The 18,019-nt window shown below is 41.1% G+C and overlaps 1 protein-coding gene across 1 annotated transcript; it reads right to left on the bottom strand.

Annotated features, from left to right (window-relative positions):
• Window positions 1-4,101: 4,101 nt before the first annotated feature.
• Window positions 4,102-14,957, bottom strand: map2k2a (mitogen-activated protein kinase kinase 2a). Its single transcript, XM_073476552.1, has 11 exons — window positions 14,089-14,957; window positions 13,255-13,465; window positions 11,507-11,653; window positions 11,296-11,373; window positions 10,893-10,944; window positions 8,066-8,190; window positions 7,259-7,472; window positions 7,015-7,079; window positions 6,826-6,887; window positions 6,043-6,088; window positions 4,102-5,930 (listed from the first exon to the last, which is right to left on the bottom strand). Exons 1-11 carry the CDS (start codon window positions 14,175-14,177, stop codon window positions 5,820-5,822), a joined length of 1,200 nt encoding a protein of 399 aa, XP_073332653.1. The 5' UTR covers window positions 14,178-14,957; the 3' UTR covers window positions 4,102-5,819.
• Window positions 14,958-18,019: the final 3,062 nt, after the last annotated feature.

An 18,019-nucleotide genomic window follows, 5' to 3' on the forward strand; every position in this document is an offset into this window, starting at 1 on the left:
GCCCTGCGCACACAGCACACAACTTGCCCCGCACTGAGCATTTCAATTGCGACTGTCCCGAAAAGTTGCTGCTATTGCTTACACCTTGTCCAATAGAATTTATTTTTGGTTCCTCCTTCCCCTCGTTCAGTACCCCCCACCCTCTCTTGAGAGCCCCCCCTCCCCCTCCTCCTCCTCCTCCTCCACCTCCTCCTCTAAGTGCTTCCACCTGCCTGAAAAGTTAATGCCTTGAACACATCCTATAAACTTTATCTCAAGATTCCCCAGAGATAAATAGCAGTACAGAGGAAGTACTTTAGGAGGATTTTTAAAAAAAAGAGGAACCTTGACAAGGGACTACTGCTGCGACCCACCTCTCCTCTCCGGCCAACCCCCCCACCCTGCTCTCCTTTCTGTCCCCCTCCCTCATTCCTCCCTCTCTCCTCTCCTCCTCTGCCCTGCTCCCCTCTGGTCGACAGGCCCAGGGCGGACAGCGAGGGGATGGCAGGGTGCCTTTTAGCTCACCTGCGATGGCCGTGGTGAAGCTTGTTGTGGGTTAGCTCAGCCCTCTCCTCTCCTCCTCTCCCTCTCACTGTTGTGCAGCTTAAAGCCCCGTATGCGCTAACCAAGCAGCAGCAGATCAACTCAATTCCCTTCCTGGTTTCTGGAGGGCAAAGAGGTCCCTCCCTTTCTCTCTCTCTCTCTCTCACTCACTCTCTCTCCCTCTCTCTTAAAGAAACAGCATTCCCCCTCCGTCTCCTCTCCCTCCTCCCTCTGCGAATGAAAAAGTAAAGTGGAAATTTCTTTGCGCTCCAAAGTGGACAGTTGTCAAAGTCATAAACTCAATCAGAGATGACACAAATCATTAACCCATGCCTTTCCATGCTGTGGTTTGGCAGTGAATGCCAGCCAATGTTTCCCTCTACGGACACTCAAATGTTTTGGTTTGAGGGAAACTGAGTTGTAACTCTTGTCAATTCTCACCCGCCTCATCTCTCAATACTGCTTTCCTTTTCTATGTGAGTCGAGACGCACCCACCCATCCTACTGCCTGAGGTCATGGTGTCCCACCCTGAAAGCAAGCCTTGGCACATTCCAGCACATACAGTAGGGGCTGCCAGCAACCCCCTTGATACACTTTCTGGCTCTGCCTGGTCTCTCTACATAATACCTGCCAAGCTCCAACAGGTGAGGCATCAGAGAGATATTACTAAGTGTAAGAAAAGCGTCTTATCCACTGTGGGGAATGGCAAGTTCCCATGTGTAAATTTACAGCTTTTGCACTTGATGTTGCGCCACTTCCAAACGCCCACCCGCACGCCCCCTCAGTGAGTGCAAGCCAGCCATTGTGCCACGGAGTGGGATGGAGCACAAGATGTATTCAATGATTCTGTTGCACCATAAACCGTCCCAACACACCTGTAAAGGCATTTTAAGTCAATGATTTCTAATACATGCTTGACAGGATGTACTTTTAACAATGTCGCTGCCTGTAAATGGTTGCCTTTTGGCTCCAGTCTTACAGGAGTCATGTCCCACAACAGTGCAGCAGGGCTTGTCTCTGCACAGATAACCATGCAAGGGAATCAAGGGGCTATTTGGCAGGGAGAGGTAGTGACACACCCTCAGTCTAGAGGGCACTGTTCAGCACTGTCTCCGTATAAGCACAGGGGAGTCATAGCTTTCAACCTTCAGAGACACACATGAATTGCTGTATTTGAGCATTTGGTATCATCACTCGCTATAATTTGCAACTCTAAGTGAAAAGCATGCAGGTGGATAAGTTGCAGCCTGAGTGAAAATAAAACAGCAAGGATGTACACTTTCATCTAAATGCATTATATTTACACAAGTTGCCTACTATTCAGTTTTGCCCTGATTATCCACAGTCAAAATTAGTTGCTCTCTGCCCATGGCAGTCTGAGATGATGTCAGACATTTTTATGGCAATGTCGCCTTTCAGTCCAATATAAACTGGTCCTGTCCAACTCCAGACATCCCACATCAGATCTGTGTTTGTCATTACTGTCTGAATGATGGTTTTGATTAAATCTGGCCAAAAAAAGCAAGGCAGTTAACAAAATCCCCCGGAAACAGATTCCAGCTTGACCTTCAAACAAAAGCTGACCAATTAAAGTTAGCACATGTGTGCTAACCGGAGGCCTGGGGTCAGTAGGAAAAAAGTTGCAGTTAGTTAATACCCACTTTATGAGAAGTTTATAATCAGTGTTGTAAAAGTAAAGACATTGTGGTAAAATATTACTTGACAGTGAAAGTCACCCATACAAATTGTCCTTGAGTAAAAGTTTTAAAGTGTCTGATATTAATATATCGCAGTGGTTGCTTCACAGCAATAAGGTCCTGGGTTGATATCTCGGCAGGGGCAGGCCTTTACCGTATGTGTGGATTTACCATGTTCTCCCTGTGCTTGCATGGGTTTCCCCTTGGGTGCTCCGGTTTCCCCAGTACATCAAAACATGTACATTGGGTCAATTCTCTGGGGTTGGTCCTTCACGCTGTACGTTGGCTGACCGCTGCTATTTCGGGATGGGTTAAATGCAGGGATCCAGTTTCACTATGTTGTACAATGTATGATATCTGACAAAAAAAGATTATTCTTCTTCTAAAAGTACAAGTAAAAGTAAATTATACATATATTCACATGTAGCCTACTGTATGTATATAATGTAGGCTATACACTATGGCTCGACAGATTATTGGCCAGGCCAATTATCAGATACCATATTCAGGATTTTTCAGGACAATTGGAATCAGTGTGTTTTATTTTATCTGATTGCTGATAAAAAAAAATAATTTAATTTAAAAATGCTAATGAGCTACTTTTGCTCTGATGTAGCATGTAATCTCAAAAATGTAGTGGAGTGGAAGTATAAAGAAGCAGAACATGGAACTACTCCTGTGAAGTAAATGTACTTAGTAACACTCCATCACTGTCTATAATGTTACCCTGAAGTTTGATTCATTTCATAGGTGAAGCATGAACACTCTCACCCCACTGTCTGATAAACAAGTTAGTTAAATGTTTTTCTAACTTTTTAAAAATATTAGCCTATGTCCTTCATTTCTTTCATAATGTATATATCCGTTTCTATCCAACATAAAATGGACGGAAATTGACGGTTATCGTACCGAGAAACAGTGACGTTGTAACTCTACTGTTAGCCAGTAAGTCACTAAAGTTAACGTTAGCCAAAGTTACTAGCCAATTTTGCTGCTCGAAAACAATAATAACCAATACATCTTTAAATATATAACGTAATGAATATAAATATTGAAAGACCACTTACCAATTAACGCTAGGAAATAGTCTGCATTCACGTCGTTATCCATCACTCAAACTATGTGAAGTCAGTTTACAGTTAGCTTGGCAGGTTCTGTTGCTGTGGGCAGCACCGACACCTGTCAGCCAATCAGAGAGGAGTACCTCAGTATCTATGACAAAACATTTTGAAGGCAGGTTGGGAAAAACCAAAGTCATGTTATGTGTGAAACTAAGTCTGAATATTGATAAATCTGCTCCAAAAAGAAGGTATTTAAATGTTCTAATTATATGGACAACTCATATTTCATTTATTTTGTTAATTGTCTAATCATAGTTTGAAATGTATAAAGAGTAATTTGTTTGATTTGCCTCAATGCTGTTAAAGCCTTCAACACGCTTAAGAGAACAATGTTGTGGTGTGGAAATACTTTATATTTTCATTTTATTGCATTGGTCCAAAAGTAACCAATTTAAATGACTCAAAAAGTACTGGAATCATTGAAATCATACCCACCAGGTACTCTGGGAGGAAAAATACCTAGGATATGACCTAAGTGTTCTCTGTGGTCACTATGCCCTTGACCACAACCACCACTTTTCTGAAAGGATAATCCACAAACTGGCTAACCATATCAATGTATCATAAGTTTATAAATGTATCATGATTTTTTTTTTCTTATTCTGGTTGTGTATACAGTTATTATTGTTTTGTTGAAAGGGGATAAATAAGTTTACTAGTGTGGCACAATTTCTGGTAAATATGCTTTTCCAGAGAGTCAGAAGTGAGATTCACATAAGGAACATGGTGGATATCACTGGCAGTCAAAACAAAATCACAGTACATTCACAAATAAGTTTTATTTTAATCTTTTTTATACATTATAACCATATCCAACACATTTTTATATTATAATAAAATGACTCTTCTCCCTTGTCTTTTACATAAATCAAAAATTTGTATATTAAGACTGCAAAATAGTACTCCTGTAATTTTTGTATATAGCTTTGTACACATACAAGTGACAATGCATTCATTTTGCTCCGAACGAATGCACATTTTGAGGGGAATAAGAAAGGGCAGCCATAAGCAGAGAGAATACAAGAGCTCTAGCAAGACGGCAGGCTAGCAAGTAACACCACCACCACCATGTGACCAACACTGACCTGGGTTAAAATGTTCAGTCAAACCCTTTGTACGATTTCATACTTTTACCACAATTAATTGGGTTAAATCAAAGGGAAAATGTTTTCAAATTGTATTTCAACCCAAGTATTTTCCAAAAGCACACCTCTAGGCTGGTTGTGTCCCAAGAGAAAGCTTGGAGCGCCACACGTAGCAGTACAGTGAAAACATAACCAAATACACTTCAGGGGAAGGTACGGACCAACAACAAAGAGAGAAAAAAAGTCAAATTAGTCAACGTGATTGAAATTTCATAACGACATCGCAGAGATTCAGGCATTTTCATAAAAACACCAGCTAATCATCCCCATCATGATCTTGGGAAATAAAATACACATACAGTATTAGAAAGATAATAAACCATGCTATATCATCCCATGAATACAATTTGATCAGTTTTCTCAATGTCAGGAAAGACATTCTGGCATATATCAGGCCTCCACAGCATATGCCTCCTCCCATGTGAGAGAGACAGCGTGGGGTGTGATTTGAAATGTATGCTGAGGAAACAATGCCAACACAACCGGAGTGTAGATCGCTGAATGAAAGAAATCAAAACATTCAGAGTACATTGATATACTGTTGCATGAATGTGCATACAATAAAAAAAAAACTGATTAGGCATTGAGAAACTTTAGTAGTCATGAGTACCCTCTTTGGTTTGTGACGTTATTCACAAAGTGATCTTGAGAGTCATCGCTCATTTACCAAAAAAAATTACTCCATATACGACCATTTGTCCTGCACTGTCTACTTACAAATTCGATTATTACATTGGAGGTAATTGCAAGGTGTCTGCAGATAATGTTTTTGCATGGATATGTTTCACAAGGGGATTGTTTTGGGAATAAATCAAAGAAATACCTGCAGTCACCTTCAATAAAATTAATTTAAAATTTGCAAGTAGATCATATGTTTGGATTTCTCTCAGTTTGGAAATCTCTACAGCAGGTAATTTATTAAAATACAGTCCAACAAGCCATTAACCATTGCCATAGAAAAGATTAATACAGAATATTCAACAATACAAAAAAGTGTCAATCAATGCAATTTCAGCTGACACACTGGCAGCCCTTCAGTGCTTTTACATCCTCTGTAGCATTGTGGAAAAGTGAGGCTGTGGCTACTCTTGACACTGGCATGGTGGAGCTGTGGCCTTACAGTACAATGACTCAACTGCTGGCCCTGCTGCTGGTGAAGAAATAAATGAACGGGGAGGCCGAAATGTTTTTTAAGTTTACCCAAGAGCTATATGAAAAAAGTGCCAATGTGTGTGATGGCTTGTGTATGTGTAAGTGCAGAATCTTTATGTGTATGCAAGCAAGACCCAGAGGTATGCCAGGGCAGTGGGGGGGGGGGGGGGGGGGCGCCTGTTCACTCAGTGCCGCGGGTGGGAGTACTGGGCTGGTTGAGGCCCATGGTTTTGCACAACCAGCCGGCAAAGTCCACTTCCTCCACTTCTGATCGCTTGATGAACGTGTGGCTCTGAAATAAAAACACAGGGAAACCATTGTTTGTACTGTTAGCATCATAACTTCACAATTAATAACTCTGCAATCAAACTATCAGATGAGTGAAAACAAGCTCAAGCACCCACCATCAGCATCTTCAGATCCGCTCTCTCAGCAGGGTTTTTGATCAAACTGCGGACACAAATGACACCAAAAAGGTTACTGACGTGAGTATAGGATTGCGTTTTTAATAAATTATTATATTGGATTTTATTTTCCAGTTTCTGAAACCATCTCGAACATAACCTAAATCCCTCTTAAAGGTGCAGTTTTGGGGAAGAAATTTTAAACAGAAGAGTAAAATCTGCATTCATTGATTTTTGCGACTGAATAAACACACCGTCTTAAGGAGAAAATTTCATACTCTTTTACTTTGTTTATCTCTACAGGACCCTTCTAATAAGTCACCTTTCTAGTTTCAAACAGCATTTTGGACACTTTATTCCCTCATGAGGTCAGCTTGTTTATTCAGTTATGGAAATATATCAAATAAATATTTCCAAGTTTGTATTATTACCTTTTTCTTTTCCATTTTTGCAGTCTTCTTAAATTATTTCATATAATTCAATTTTACTCCTTTTGCTTAATTACACTGTTTAAGTAGTTTTTTTTAAAATTCATTTTCTACCATTTTATTTTCTCCAAGAACTTTGTAACTTTGTTTTTGTGTAAAGTGCTATATAAATAAAGTTGTAATCATTATTATTCTTTCTTGTTATTTCAGTCCAAACCAACTGATGTCTACAAGGAGGAAAGTGTAGAACTTTAAGCTTTCAGTATTATCTATGGTCCATTAATTTTTGCATAAAAACAGATAAGAGCAATGGGCTTTTCTTTGGTAGCTCAATCTAAAAAAAACTGCTGCTCACCATTTTGTCACAAAGTCCTGGAAGTCATTGGTGAAGACCCCAAGTGGCAGTTTAGGGGGCGGCTGAGGACGAACAAAGAATAAAAAGATCAAACGTGGAATCAATTATACAAACAGAGACTGTGTACAGAGATAGAAATGTGTTTTGTGTTAAAGTAAATTCGTCGTGCAAATCAGTGTTTTCTCAGACCTCATTCACAATGTAGTCCAGAAGTTCAAAGATGGCCATGGCAGGTCGACTGTCCATTCCATGTCCTGTGGAGAAGTCGCATGTCATGGACAGAATGAGAACTTCTTTTTCCCCACCAGAACAAATTAAATCACATCTTAAGCAGGCATTATTCAAGGCTTTTATCCTGAAAACATGAAATGCTGTCACTGCCAAGTCTGTAAAAATCTACATATGCGTTTTTAAATGTTTTTGTGTTTCTTACCGCTAACGGGCCTGCCTGGTGGTCTGGGTCTCTGCATGTTGGTGTGAGGCTCCCCCTCGGCCCCGTCCATAACAGCCCGTCCGAAGATGCCTTCCAACTCTTTGGCGTCTGGTGGGGGGATGGGGTAGCGGCCAATCGCCAGCTCCACCAGGGACAGACCCATGCTCCACACGTCAGACTGAACTGAGTAGTGAGTGCCCTGCAGTCTCTCCGGCTGTTGAGAAACACACGATCTACGTCAGAGGGAGGCAGGTAGAGCCAAGATGCCAGGCAGGAGAGAGGGTTGGGCAGAGGGTTGGGTGGGGAAGGCGCAGGAAGTGGAGGAGGGGGGCGTTATGGCAAAGAGAGTTAGGGTGTGGTGAGGGCAAGAGGACAGAGGATGGGAGGGTTTGGCAGCAGAGTAGCTTTGGATTGTTTTTAGCTAAAAGGGTGAGCAAGGACAGGTGTGTGTGTGTTGGGAATTATGATAAAGGGGCAAGTGTCTCTACACCACTGGTGCTTTGTGGGTAAGAGATGGGAATAGGATGGGACAGGCAAGCAGCTTTCGGCACTGCACCCACAAGGTGTCTAAGAGTGAGGGGAAAGAAGGACGAGAAAGAGCAAGCACAGTTGCCTCGCTCTTTGCCAAAGAGCCCTTTCCTGGGCACAGCCCTCGGCTCTTGGCAGGGGAGTGAGGGAGGGCCAGAGGAAGGCAAGGCAGAGGGCGGGGCCTTGTGAACAAGAGCAATGTGAGAAAAGAGGAGAAGGAAAGTGGGGATAGGGCCAGAGAAAAAGGGGTGGGGGCGCAGGCGTGCAGAGCTGACTCACCGACATGTAGGAGCGCGTTCCAACAAAGGAGTTGGCCATGGAATCTATGAGCTGGCCGCTCACGCCAAAGTCGCACAGCTTGATCTCCCCGCGAGAGTTGACCAGGATGTTGGAGGGCTTGACATCTATGTGGCAGATACAAGCAAATGTAAATTACGTTTCCAGTGAGTCTTCAAACTCAACACCTCACTTTTGATACTGACAATTTTTACAGACATCAGGAAATCGTGACTAAACAAATAGAAAAGACCACGTCTATACTGAATATGTTTACATGCACACAACTTTATTATTCAGAATATGACAATATTCAGTTTGCAAGGCTGATGAAAAGATGCATTGACTAAAGAAAAAGCCAACATTTCTGGCCGTAAAAAGAAACACAACTACTATTAAACATCATGAAAGACTTGCACATTAACAGACTTTTGGACATGCACAAATGTCACAATGCTGATCTTTTCAAGAAGGTGGCTGAAGGAATGAAAGTGGGAAAATGTGTTTGCAGGGTCAGACAAGTTCGCTACCAGTGGAAAACTTCAGCTGTTCCATACTTTGATGGATAAACAACATGTTATTGTACGTCAAGTAAACGGAAATATTGATGGAATATTAATTTGAATTAGCTATGTAAACACTTAAAAGGAGTAAAAACTGGAGCTTTTAGAGCACGTAAACATACTCAGTGGTGTGTTAGTATTATGTCTGCTTGTTTATGCGAGTATGAGTAGGGTAGTAGTAGTGACTTGAATGTACATGTGTCTGTATGACCATGCCCAATATATTGACTGCGTGTATCTGTGTTTTTCATGCGAGATACTAACATGTACAGACTTTGAACACAAATTTCCCTCTGGGGACATCAAAAACTATGCATTTACTTAATAAGACAACCTTTCTGACAGATGGTTGATATCAGATGTAGATTAAAAAAAAATAATTCTTGCATCATAGAATGGCTTTAGAGACAAATACTTAGACCAGGACTACAGCCTGCCGTGAGAGCCATAGGTGGTGTGCTTTGTCTGCGCTGCCGCATTCATCGTGCGAGGTAGAAAATAGCTACAACTCAAACTGAGCCCCTGTTATAAACAAGTTCGGTCCTCCGCATTTCCCGCTCATCACTGAGCAACATCCTGCAAAATAATGGGCTAAGACCGAGCCCTGCAATCTGTCCTCTGTGGTGTGTGACCCCCTCCCACGACACGTGAGGAGCGACTGAGAAAGAGGTAGCATGAAAGAGCGGGAGAAAGACGGAGGGAGAGACAGAGGGAGGGGTCAACAAGGCGCGGCTGCTGTATAATCACATCTGAGAGGCTGCAATTACCGCCTGAGCTCACAGACAACCGTCCTCGAGTACCACCGACCCTGTTGCAATGTTAGACTCCTTTCCACTATATGGGTCTGGCTGCCACCTTTACCAGTACATTTCCTAACAACACGACCACGGTTCGTCCCTGGTGTGCTGTGTCTGCCTTGCACTCTGCTATGGTGTGACTTGTAATTTTGTTTCAACGCAAAGATAATAGTTTTTACAAAGCCTTTTTTTTCTTCATGCTACAAATTTCTATGATCAGGAACTCGTGTCATTCCCAAATAATAGCTTGCCTTGTGGTGAGCGTGCTAAAGCTCTTAGGAGGTTGATGCAGTACATATGGAGGAAAAAGCATGAACACAATTAATACAAATTTGAATGTGAACAGGGATGACTGGAGCCAGCCTTGTTTATGTGGCTGCATTTCAAGTGGTTTCAAGGACAACAAAGTTCATAGACTTCTGGAAATAGCGATCATACCTATATGCTTTTTGTTAGTGTGTTTCAGTGCAGCAAGGATAATGTTAGTGGAAAATTAAAGGATAATTTTGCTTTTTTTATGTGATGTTTTGACCGTCACATTTGCATGGTCTGAATCTCTGCTTGTTGCCTCACAAGCATCAGCAGAATTTAGCCACAGCTAATACTGAAGGGATGGAAATCATTACATTACCCGCAATAGACGTCCATAACCAAACATCTACATTGAATTATTTCTAAATGAAGATGACTGTTCAGAAATCTAGAATACGACAAGAGTTTCCCTTATAGGATCCTCATGTGGGGTTTCTTTACATTCTATGGCTATTCCCAGACAAAAACAACAACAAAATATTTCACATTGATCTCTTTCTAAAACTACTACAACTACCTTGTGGTCGAGAAACTATTTATGTCCCATAACAAATTAGAATTAGCAATCAAAAACATGCCAGTATAATTTCGTCCTCCCATATTGCTTAACTGCTGCAGTAAGGTTTGAGAGGTGCTCATTACATTTTAGCGACGGATTACAGAGACAAACTTAAAAATGTCTTCATAGTCCATACAGTAAACAACTGCAAGACTGTGGTGAAAAATATTTTAATCATTAAGCAATAAAATATAATTAAAAGTGTATCTATTCATTTTTTGTAATCTGGGGATATCTGAAGTCAAAGCTCTTCAGGTTAAAAGCAGCAGTGTAGTTTTAGTATTATTCAGTTTGAGCAAGTTATTTACAGGAAATAACAAATAACCGAAGAAGTGACTGTGATTTACACTGCAGTCTGTGATGTGCAAATTAATAGTGCTACTAGACGAGGTATGTGCACAACACTACCCTCCACACCTTTGTGTAAACATACACCCCGTGATCATCATCATCATCCTAAGCCCAACAATGCTGTTAGTCAATCAACCATCATTTGATTTTGTAAACTAGACGGCCGGTATCTGTTGCGCTGCAGCGATCTGAAGATGTTGCAGACGGGATTCTGACAGCAACGCAATTTATTGCAACACCACCCTCACCTCTGTGCATGATCTGGTGCTTCTCTCGCAGGTAGGCCAATCCCCTCAACACCTGTGAACAAGAGAGGAAAACATGTAACATGACACACAAAAATACAAAATCTCAGACAAGAGTCAAAACAGATGCATGAAAAGTAAGCTTTCCCTGTGCAGGTATCACTTAAAAACACTTGTTGCAAGAGTTTAAGTTGAGTTAAGTGCAGCTGGCTCTACTGTTTGTGACTCATGCATGACATCTAGTTAAGCAACATCACACACCCACAGTGAGCAGTGCACATGTATTGTAACAAGCTTTAAGAATCTTCATATCACTGCCAAATACAAACTATAACCAATTTTAGCATCTGGTGAGCTGTCTTCTACACTACATTTGTATATGTAACATAATAGGTGAACAACTTACAGCTATGCTAACTTTCCCCAGGATTTCTTCTGGGATTCTTCCGGCTTCCTTCAGGACCTGGTCCAAGGATCCACCATCCTGTAGAGACAAGTCGCACTATCAAAATCTGACACTCCATTTAAAAAAATATAAGACAGTGTGTAGTTGTATCCAAACACATCAATCCTGTATCCGTTGGTGGTAGGCCCTCCAAACAGTCTTTGTCACTCACCATGTGCTCCATACAGATGCTGATCTCCCCATCGCTGTAAAAGGCCCCATAGAAGCCCACAATGTAGGGGGAGTTGCATTCATGCAGCACCTGCAGCTCTCTGATAATCTGGTTTCTGATGGCAGGCTTGATTTCAAGGTGGATCAACTGAAGAGGGAGAGAATGAGACCATAAACTGCTGTTCTCACAAACGCAAGAGATGTAGTTACATCATTCACACACTGACCTCCTAACATCTCGGGATAACACATCTCAGAGGTGGCGGTTGGCATTACTATCATACTTTACAGCTTGTCTGTGTGTTCTGTCAGCCATCACAACAAATACTATTTTTTGGATTACTCATTTGAAATGGCTCCAGGTGTGTCTACATACACACAGAATGTCTTAGAATTAAAACACACTTTTTTTTTTTTTTTTAAATGGTGACAACTACGACAACAAGTTTCCAAATCGTTAGTCATCATTTGTAGAATTTTACTGGAAATTCAACTGCCATGTCAACACATACAAAGCCGCATGACATCTAGCATGCAAGCTTATGCTTGTTTGAGTTGCTGCTGCAGTGTCTGTTCGGATTCCCAAGAACTTTCCATTTCTACTGTGCTGTACACCCTGCGTCATCATCAAAATAAGGGAAAGTAGACTAACCAGCTCACTTCAAGTACACAACCATAAACTAGGATTGCTTTAACTGTCCAACCAGTATTTTTGAGGCAGATACACATATCTATATTTGAGAGATTTTTATTTTAGTCTTTTTTAACAAACACATAACATAGGGCAAAAATTGTGATAAGGCTCCCTTTAGGTTAATTATTTGTGACTCAGATTTGTACTGAATCAGATATTTTACAGGGTATCATAAACTTATCAGCGCTGTCCCACAGACAAAATATGTGATGGAGGCACTGCTAGAAGATAACCTCAAACATTTAAATTTTTCTTAGTTGACTTATTACTTTACTTTCGATGGGTTCTTTTTCCAGGGCCAATAGAGGGGTAATAGAGGTGTAAAAATTTTGAATAACCAGTGCTGGATTGTAATTAAGTACAATTTACTCAAGTACTGTAATGTACCATCTTCCTCAGTACAATTTTGAGGTACTTTACTTGAGTATTTCCATTTTCTGCCACTTTCTACTTTCACTCCTCTACACTTATTTGATAACCTCAGTTACTAGTTACTTTGCAGATTCAGATTGTTTAGTGTTGACAGCCAATCAGGAAGTGTTGCGTGCGGGACATTGCGTGACAACACAAACAGAATCGGCTGGGCTGATAATTCCCACAACTAAAATTTACCCAGGTGATTTATCCAATTGTTATGCTCTTTTTCAATTTAGTGTTGGACTCATCAAACTATTTGTAGCTCACATTTGAGGGTCTTAACTCTCCAAACTATACACTGCTGCCACCAGTCCATAATGAGGAAGAAACGGTATTTATTCACATCTTGGTCTTGCCCAAGAATAGATTGGAAAAATCACGGCTTATTGCTGTTCAGATATTTTTGATGTAAACTAATGAGTTTGTTCTTGACGAGCGTGGCATGCTTTTCTTTACACAGCACGTCAATGTGGCTTCATGCAGAAGTGAGCGCAGCAAACCAAACCAACACAGGAGCTAAGGTGCTGTGATAAAATCTAAACTAGACTTGAATTCCTAAAGGCTGTGTTTGAATTCTACTCCATCCAACTGTGACACTACAAATACTACAAGGATATATAATAAATATTCACTCTCACCTTTCGAGCCATCACCAAACCCGAGGGTTTGTGGCGGACCTTGTTGACCACTCCTCCATTTCCAGCGCCCAACTCGCATATGGGGTCAAAATCCTCATCCTTCAGCTCCCCAACCTGAGCTTTCTGGGTGAGGAAAGCTTCCAGTCGTTTCCTCTGTTGTTCGTCCAGGTCCAGCTCTCCCAGTTTCTTTTGTAAGGCCTCGAGGTTGGCTCTGTGAGGAGGAGACAGCGGGGTTTAATACAGACGCAGAGGGAGAAACTATTATACAAGAACATTTAACAACTAAATTTAAAAGATCCCATCCACACATGTATTAAGGCACACATTGAAAAAAAACTCTGACATAGAATTGTGTAGTATAATTACCTTATTAAGATCCTTAATATATACACGAATGGGAAAATATTTTTCATCTCACAAGTTAAACTGCTGGACACGAGAAATCTCCTACTTCTCTCCACATCACACTTATGTACGCTGATTATCGGACCAGGATTGGCATCTAAACTTTTTGTGATGTCACAAATCATGCTCGTAGGCCCGCCTCTTAAAATCAGAGTTTCAATGGGCACTGAGAAAATGTATACTTTAGGCAAATAATGTGAAAACAGCCTTCTACTGTCAAACTGTGCGCATACATCATCCTACACAGTGAAGTTCAAACATTCAAACAAGAAGAAAATCACATTTTGGACTGGAGGAGCACTTTAATTGTGGCCACATGAGACTATTATTAAACAATGCTTGGAGAAAAGCTTACACATACAAATAATTACAGACATTCCCTCTTTAACATAGGTACAATTCATTTCAACCCATAGTAGGGCTACTCACTCAGATGCAGCATCAATGGTGTTGGAGGTGGCCTGTCCTTCCCCAATGGGCTTAATGTTCAAGGGAACGGGCCTTTTTTTGGGAGCCATGTCAGTAACTACCCTACACGACTTTCTTAAATAATAACTAACCTGCAGGGAGCTGGGAAGCTGCTAGTCTAGCCTGTAAGTTGCTCGAAACTCTGAAAAAGCAACAGGATCAGCTCTGGATGGCTAGTAACTTGGCTAGCTAACGTTAGCAAAGTTAGTGTACTTTCGGAAGCATGTCAGTCAGATATTTCGGTAAATAATGTCATGCCGAGGTGCTCTTTACAAGTCAGGTCCTTTCCAGGTGCATCTATAGCGTCAACACATTTCGATTTTTCCGCTTCTTCTGGGTTATCTACCTGCTGCTACTAGCCACTAGCCGCCTAGCTGCTACTAGCTAGCACCAGCTCCTGGAAAAATCGTGCCCTGCGTCTCTCAGTCGTAACGTGCAGCCCCGCGCCTCTCAGCTCGCACCACACGGCAGCTAACACCGGGACACCGACTCGGCTCGCTCTCCCCACCGCAGCAGCAAATTCCTCCGGTGTTTCGGTTCGAGGTGTGGGGCTCTGAAGCGACAAGGGCTTGGGCTCTGGCTGGTAGTGCTTCAATACAGGAAGGAGCAGCTGCAGCATCAGACCTGTGTGACACCCACAGGGAGAGCCCTTCATAAATAGCGCGAGACTGAGTGAGGCCGTCTGACAAGTTGATGCGAGAGATGCAGAAATCTCACGGGAGATGTACGACATCTGCAGTTTGTGATAACACCTCCGGTATGCTGATTTTAATGAGGTAAAAAGCCCAGTTTAACCATATCCACCCCCCCTGCTGCTTTCTTATGTGTTTAATGGCTGTTAGTAAACAAGCTGCGAAGTACATTACTGCCATCCAGTGGTGAGAAGAGGGAACTGACGATAATACAGTAGATCATATTTGGAGTTTGTATTATGAAAAGTAAATCCAGGATATTTTTAGTTTAAAAAAATTACAAGTTCAGGGGAAAACATTTGTTATTGTACCTCATCATTTAATTAAAATTATGTTTGATGTGTTTTGGCTGTTTTCCTACTAAAATAATGAGCCTGTTATGATTAAAGCCTGCAGTAATGCTCTCCGCTCTGTACTCTGGATGTGCAACAACCAGCAACAAATTCATCAATGTTTCAATTATGTAAATATTCCATTTCCAAAATTTTCAAATGGAGCTTGTGCTGGGAAATATTTTGTCAACGGCTGTCTCCGTGGTCAAGAATAAACAACAGGTCCCTGAGAAGTGCTGAGAAATCATGTTATATGATTGAGAGCCACAGAACAGCTACTAGATGAAGCTTTTTGTTACAAAAAATGATTTTATTATGTAATCCTATAAACAAACCCTGATAAATAATGTACTCATCTACGTATCACCCCATCCATATAATGATGTTGGCTGTAAAACTTCAGTTATGCTACTATTATCATGGCATATATCACGTGTCATCATCTTTATCACTAGCACTTTCATTCCTCACAATGCACACTACAAATGTTACCAAGAGGGCAAATAACAAAGGTGCTCCAGCGCCTGGCACCATTGTACTATAGGCTACAAACCTACACATTACACAAAACCTACACACATTCCCAGAATATCCAAAAGTCTGTGATGTATAGCACCTAAACTGAGCTTCCTCACATGTCCTTCACTGTCTGGCACATCACACAAACAAACTTCCTCTTGTTGCTTCAGTTTTTGATGCAACATTTCTGAAGGAATGACTTAGTGAGAAATTAAGTAAGACCTTAAACTCGATTGTTTGATAAATATAGAGGATTATGATTATGTCCTGTTACTTAATACTGGTAAAATGAAATCTTAATCTCTCATTTAAAGGGGTTTTGACTATGATGGGAATATTACTGGTATAATAAAGGCTAAATAGAAAAGATTAAACAAAAAGAGACGAGAGTACATTATTGCTCTTTTCACAGAAGTCATATTGACATGACACAGTAGAAAAAACACAAGTGTTTACTCGGGGTAACATAGCACCTTCTCACACATGCACACATTGCAAACCCAGGGTTATGCTGAGCCCAGGGCACACTGCACTTCTGCTAGCCCTGGGTTAAATGTCCCTGGGAGCGCATGACGCATGTTTACATTGTCAAATAAAGCATGACTGCTGTTAAAGGCCATTGTTTACTTCAGCCCTGTTTCACACCTTTTAGCCCTATAATTAGTCGATTTTCAGTGAATAACCCCGCACACTTAAGGCTAACCCTGCACCAGAACGGGGCCAGTAACCCGTGGCTAAAGTTGGGGTTATTCCACTTTGGAATGAGCCAGGATTGTACCAGTGTGTTGTTTTCTCAGCCTGGGCTAAGAAGCTTGCTTAGCTATTGTCTGAGTGCAGTGGGGAAAGACCTGGTATTGTGTTATCAATGTTAGCTTCCTGGTATTGTTCATGTTGGCTCACTGTCATGACTTAGTGGGACACTTGAATAGAATGGAGCCACTGTTGATGTTATGAGTAACACCTGTACTTTACCTGCTATGACACGTCACAACATCTTCTGTAAAAAGTCACCATTAAAGGGTAGCTCCACCAGTTTAACACACTGAAGTGTGTTTACAGGACTTGGGAAGTACAATTACATGTGTGAAAAAGTAGTTTAAAGCCTTTTGTGACTCCAGAGGAAGCTGCATGTAATGTGATAAATTGCCTCCAGTGATGTCACTCAGTGGCTATGTTGCATTGTGGGTAATGTAGGCGCCAAGTTCCGAAAACGAAGAAGAATGCGTGGAATAAAAAAGGCGATTTCTCTGGTTCTTCTGTATCGATTTTGATCAATTGTTTTTAAACTGTCCATAATGAGTCCAACAGTGTTATGGGAGTGCAGTGCTAGACCAGTGGACTGCTTTTCAATACCTGGCATCTAGATTACCTACAATGCAATTTAGTCACTAAGTGGCATCACTGGAGGCAAGTGATCAGATTACATGAAGCCACAAAAGGCTTTATACTACTTTTTCACAAATGCAGTAGTACTCCACAAGACCTGCAAACACAGTTCGATGAGTAAAATTGGTGGAATCACCCAACATGTGCAGATATGGTGCATCATATGAAATAAGAGAAATTCCTTTTCCTACAACAAGTAGAAAGAGGGAGCAAAAAATAAAATGGCATTTGGGAAATGGTTAAAATATATTTCAATCATTCAACCTTTGTTTAAATCTCGAAGACTCATTGAACACAAAACAGAATAAAAACAGAAAAATGAAAGTTGTCAAATGTTCCAGATATGTGCAGCACAAAAACTAAAATCAGTTTTCTTAGATTTTCGACGTTGAGCATTAGACAATCACTTGAATGGGTCAAATAATAACTATGGTACCAGTTTAATAAGGATGTGATGTATGATGGCGTGATGCCATTAAGGGCTTTATTTATAAATAGAAACCAGTGGCTGTGCGTCTTACTGTTATAAGATACTTGAAAGAATAATGAGGACCAATTGTGTAGTCTTGCTGTACACAAATGCTACCCAATAAAAAACAGAATTCACTTTGATGCAAAGTGGACTTGGTTTCTGTTTCCAAGGTGCTGATCAAGTAGTAGTCACAGCATAAGGAACGTTCTTGCATTTTACTCATCCGTCTTTATTTCCTGTCAATTTTCTAGTTTCCTCTCTGATATGGACCCCCTCTTAAACTACTTTAATAAATGTAAGTGAAGACTACATTTCTACAAGACTGACTCATTCACCTCACCTGAGATTGATCCTACAGTTTTAGCAGCAACTGTAGACATCAGTGCTGGAAGTAAGACGAGATGCATTTGTCTCTGTGGATCCTGTCCTGTTCTGAACACACACAGACGCCTTTTAAAATAAAACAATGGCAGACATGCTTTTTTTTAAGA

The sequence above is a fragment of the Pagrus major genome, chromosome 11 (assembly GCF_040436345.1).
Source record: "Pagrus major chromosome 11, Pma_NU_1.0".
In the NCBI taxonomy this organism is placed as follows: domain Eukaryota; kingdom Metazoa; phylum Chordata; class Actinopteri; order Spariformes; family Sparidae; genus Pagrus; species Pagrus major.

Excerpts from the sequence above, each read along its gene's own strand:
- map2k2a (XM_073476552.1), bottom strand. The coding sequence starts at position 14,177 with ATGGCTCCCAAAAAAAGGCCCGTTCCCTTGAACATTAAGCCCATTGGG. Across the intron at positions 10,945-11,295 it reads TGGGGAAAGTTAGCATAGCT|GTGTTGAGGGGATTGGCCTA; the intron begins GTAAGTTGTTCA and ends TCTTGTTCACAG. Across the intron at positions 6,089-6,825 it reads CAGGACTTTGTGACAAAATG|TTTGATCAAAAACCCTGCTG; the intron begins GTGAGCAGCAGT and ends TTGTGTCCGCAG.